This window comes from Lolium perenne, chromosome 4 (genome assembly GCF_019359855.2).
Source record: "Lolium perenne isolate Kyuss_39 chromosome 4, Kyuss_2.0, whole genome shotgun sequence".
Classification (NCBI taxonomy): Eukaryota; Viridiplantae; Streptophyta; class Magnoliopsida; order Poales; family Poaceae; genus Lolium; species Lolium perenne.
Genome location: NC_067247.2, coordinates 340,580,574 through 340,585,683, shown reverse-complemented (window position 1 = coordinate 340,585,683; position 5,110 = coordinate 340,580,574). Strand labels below are relative to the sequence as shown.

The window sequence follows — 5,110 nt, the reverse complement described above, 5'->3', positions numbered from 1 at the left end:
GTTTTCGACTACTATGTCGCGCTGTATCGTTGAACTTTTTAAATATTCGTATTTTCGATCAAATTTTAATCGTTCGTTTGATTAATTTTGAAATTAACGGTCGAAACGCGCTGCAAAATACAGCTTCCGGCGGAGGTGCTTTTTTCCCGCACCAACGCGCGCTGCAAAATGCAGCCTCCGGCGGGGGGAAAATCGGTAGCACGCGCGCCAGCGGTTTGCAGCGCGCCGAAATGGAGGTATAGCGCGCCTGTTGGAGATGCTCTAAGACGATAAACTAATTCAGAATACTTCTGCAAAGCGGCAATACCGCAATACCCAATGCCGAAAGCCGGGCGACGGATCGACGAGGATGAATTGTTATTGTTAGTTAATGAACGTTCGGCTGATGCCCACCCAGCCAAGCCAATGGAAGCAAAGAGAGATATTTATCGCTGATTGGCTTGTGGCTGTGGTTGGGCTTTAGGCTTTAGCAACAGCGCACCTACCATGTCAAAAGCTAAGCATCACCCTGATCACCAATGGACCCCTCACACACCCACTCTGACGTCCACATAAAACCCATAGTTAAGCTAAGCATCCCAGGTAACAGAACAGATCAGTGTTGCCTCCCTCTTCAAACTTTGGCCTCTTGTGGATGGTAAGATCTTCGATATAACTTTGTGGATTAACTTATCCCTTTAAATTTAGTGGTTGATAGGAAAGAAAAAGAACACCAAGTATATCTGAAAATAAGTGACTCAACTTTTTATAAATATGAAATAAGTTTAGTTAATTATATTTATATACGAAGGGAGTATTAGCAGCATCATCACCTCTTTGTAGATGGATAGAATCAATAAGTTAGGTGCAGTAGCGCAGCGCAACACGGCTGGGACTATCTTGTCACAGTACACAATGACAAGATGATCATGTAGGAACGCGTACGTCTGGACATCTTTTAGCTCTAGGTTTAGCTGAGTACATGGAAAAGTCAGCTTCATTATCTGCCCCTGGGTACATGACGATAAGATGGGCCATGCACGACGTGGACAACCAACTGCCATGGATTATACTCAGCCAGTACTATGAGTCTACCACTTTTAGTCTCAACTGACTTATCCAAACCAAAATTATACTACTATACTGTATGACGTCGCGGGTGGGAACAGTCTAGTCGCAGTAGAAACAAAAATTACCCTACCATTCCTTAAACAAACAAGATTACTGCTGCGGCCTGATGATGCTACCGACGGGACAGGCAGGAGTGCAAGACAAGAAGAGGAAGGAGACAAAATGGAGCACAGTCGCGAACTCAAGGCAACTACTACTAGTCAAGCAAAAAAAGGTACTGGTAGAGGCAGTCGCCGCACACGGCACACAGGCCGGCGCCATTCTTGGAGTAAAATCGACGCGGTAAAAATACAGAGCAGAAAAAAAAAAACACGGAGCAGCAGGCGCGCATGCGTACGTGTCGTACGTACGTGAGCCGAGCTACTCCCTCCGTTTCCTTCTTCTTCTCCCTCTACCTACTACCGTACTCCGGCAGCCGCTAGAATCGCGCGAGCGCGCGGCGGAGCACCTGCGCGAGGAGGCTGGGGGCGCTGAGGTGTGGCAGGTGGCCCTCCGTGGCCAGCGGCTCGATGGTGGTGCGCCCGCCCAGGTGCGCCTTGAGGTAGGCGGCCACGGACGCCGGCACGGAGACGTCGCGGGTGGTCTGCACCACGACGCAGGGCGCCTGCACCATGCCCAGCACGCCGCGGAGGTCCGTCTTGAACACGCTCTGGCACACGTGCAGCGAGATGTCGGGCCGCATGTTGAACAGCGTGCGGCTGAACTCCTGCACCGCCGCCGGCACGTCCGCGCCCACCGCCAGCGGCGCGTACCCGGTCGCCCACGCCGCGTAGTTGGCCGACATCGCGTCGAACACCTGCTGGATCTCCTCCAGCTCGAAACCGCCGTGGTAGTCGCTGTCGTTCAAAAACCTGCAGCACCTTCAGTTAGCTTCGATCGACATGAACCGGTGTGAAACTGAAAGAAAGAACTGCTACCACGGCACCAACCTTGGCGAGCAGCCGATGAGGACGAGCTTGGCGAAGAGGTCGGGGCGGCGGATGGCGGCGAGGATGCCGATCATGGCGGAGACGGAGTGGCCGACGAGGGCGCAGCGCGGGATGCGGAGCGCGTCCAGGATGGCCAGCAGGTCGTCCACGTACGCGTCCAGCCCGTTGTAGCGCCGGAAGTCGAAGTGGTCAGGGTTCACGCTGCCGGCGCAGACAAGGTCGTAGAGCACCACGCGGTGGTCGCGGGTCAGGTACGGCAGCACGCGGCTCCACGCCGACTGGTCCGTGCCGAACCCGTGGGACAGCACCACCACGCGCTCGCCGCTGCCCACCACGCGCACGTTCAGGATCTGCAGCAGCTTCGCGCCGGTGGGCGCGCCACCGCCAACCATCTTCTTCTTCTCGCCGGAGCCGGACGCAGGGGGCGAGCTGCTGCTGCTGCTGGGGCTGAGCGTCGTGTTCGTCGACCGGAGCATGAGAAAGACTAGCGAGGGATGCCGGGTTCCTTGGCTTTGCACGCACAGGGGCGTGCCGCTCTTTATATACTGGCACAAGGGCAGGCCATGGTGGTGGTGGTCTTGGCTCGAGCTCTCTCTCTCTCTCTCTCTCTCTCTCTCTCTCTCTCTCTCCCTGCTTCTCTCGCTGATTTGATTTGGGATCTCTATCTATCTCCCTCCTCTGCTTTATTCCCCTCTCTCCCTCTCACTTCCCTCTGATTTCTTTGGTTTGGTTGCCGCGGGATGATGAGGGAGTTCTGTTTTGTTTCCGTTCTGCTCCTGGAGGTGTGATGATGTGCCCAATTATCCAACCCACACCGGATAAAAAGAAACAAGTGGCACCTATAATTCTAGGAGGTAGGTTTTGTTTTTTTTATCGATTTTGTTCTTTTGCGTGCGTGACAAACCAGTAACATAGCGCCAGAGGTGACAGTACGTGAATTCGCAAAAAAAAAAAAAGGTGACAGTACGTGTCACTGTGGAAAATTACATTGACTCGCCGCGGTGCTTAACATCGCTGTCTTCTTTATTGGCTGTATATTTAGCAAGACTACAGTTGTATGCATATATAACACTGTGATTTTTGGTACTACCTTAGTTATAAAATAAGTGTGTATCTACATATATTTCGAAATGCATCTTACATACATTTTAAACTTTAAAAAAATTGAAACTAAAAGTTCGCACGTACATCTTCACGTGCTACGTGCTCACAAAGTCGTTTCATAAAAAATCGACTTATCATGTGACGTGTGTAAAAAAGACAAAATTCAGTGCTAAAAATAATGTTTTTTACAAGATAAACTTTCTCTTTTTTATATAGAACACACAAAATATTGGTTTTTCGTGAAACTTGACGAACGCACGTATATTATGAAGATGTACATGTAGAATTTTTTGTCCAAATTTTTTGACATTTCGAAATATGATTTTTTGGTAGAGGGAACATACGCACCTGGGAGCCGAATTGAATTTCCGCATATATTTTTGTTATAGAAGATATATCTGTATCTACAGAAACTTGAGACATTTAGTTTAAGATAAAGGGATACTACATTAAGGTTAGTGGCGAGCTCTTGGTTATTAATAAAGTGGGGATAAATTTTGTAATTCTTCGATTAAGTTCTTCTTCTTCTTTTTTTCCTATTTCCAGTGGTTGAATATAGAAGTTACGTGTCTTCAACAAGTAACATCTTCTTGCAAAGTGGTCCTGACTTAGTTTGAGCCACTTGTTTGTGAAAGTAAATAAGGGCTCATTATTTGATTTGTAGGATTCTCAAAATGCAGAAACATGAGAATCACATGACTGAATCAGGCGCAGTCCCGCGGTTTCAGGGGCCGGGATGAGACTAGAATTTGGGGCCCCTTAGCATAAACAAATGTTTCTTAATATATTATGTCTTAAAAAATGTTATCCGAGGTATTCTAATATATTATGTCTTAAAAAACTAGCACTGAATTGGCATGTCCATCTGAATTCTATAGAATTAGAAAACTACAGGATTTTGAATCAAGTAGTGTTAGATTGCATAGGAAAACCAAACAAAATATAAAAAGAGGTTGGAGTGCATGGAAATTTTCCTTTAAACTAGAGTGCAAAGGAATTCTTTGAAGGATCTCCCAAGGATTGTATTCCTTTGAATCAAAATACGATAGTATGAAAAATCCTAAGGATTCGGATCCTACAAAAATCCTACACATTTCCTTTTAATCAAATAAGCCTTTTTTTACATAAATACACTAGGGCAAGGCTCCCTACTGTGTCATTTTCTATTAATAATGGATGGGATATTACAATGGGTAGCACTTATTACACACTCATAGAGTATCAATCCAGGATTACATCCCTTCTTTAAGACTAGGCTTAGCTCTATGCATTGTAAGGGTAAAAGTCGCTTTAAATCTGCTAATACATCTCTGAACATTGGGAATATTTGCATTGAGAATAACATCATTTCGTTGGTCACATATGCTCCAGCACCCAGCAATCACAATTTCCATGAAAAAGTCCAATGATATTCTCTCCACATTCCATTCTAATCCAAGAGCCCATCAGAAACTCTGACTAAAAGTGCACTCAAAGAAGAGGTGCATATTTGTTTCTTCTGGCTTTATATATACAACCAGCATAGGGTTTTACAAAAATCCTAGTCGACTACTTCTTCGGGTTGCCTTGTTGGGCCTTCTCCATATTGGGCCGAGCCGATCCAGGTATACTAATAATGGGTACCCAAAGGGTATGCCCATGTCAAGCATCACAGAGGATGAACTCACATAATTCAACATAGAAATTCTTGTGCTTCATCATCTCTTTTGTATTTAATCTGCCATTAAGTAATAGCCAAGCAAAGAATTTATGTCTTGGTATACTGCATGCTTTCTATATTGCAGATATACTGTTTGGAGTTTCATGATTGCCAATAAGCTCTCTGTATACCTTCTTTGTGGAAAAATTACTTCCCCAGTTAAAAGACCAAATATCATGCTTATTTTTTTAAAAAAAATGGGGGAAATATCACCCCAACTTCTGCATCCAAGGGATGCACACAACTTTTTTATTAGATTATTCACAAC

The 5,110-nt window shown here is 46.0% G+C and overlaps 1 protein-coding gene across 1 annotated transcript; it reads right to left on the bottom strand.

Moving 5' to 3' along the window:
* Positions 1-1,291: 1,291 nt before the first annotated feature.
* Positions 1,292-2,659, bottom strand: LOC139829741 (strigolactone esterase D14-like). The gene is made up of 2 exons (XM_051326778.2): positions 2,040-2,659; positions 1,292-1,961 (listed from the first exon to the last, which is right to left on the bottom strand). The coding sequence occupies exons 1-2, from the start codon at positions 2,513-2,515 to the stop codon at positions 1,529-1,531; spliced, it is 909 nt and encodes a 302-aa protein (XP_051182738.1). The 5' UTR covers positions 2,516-2,659; the 3' UTR covers positions 1,292-1,528.
* Positions 2,660-5,110: the final 2,451 nt, after the last annotated feature.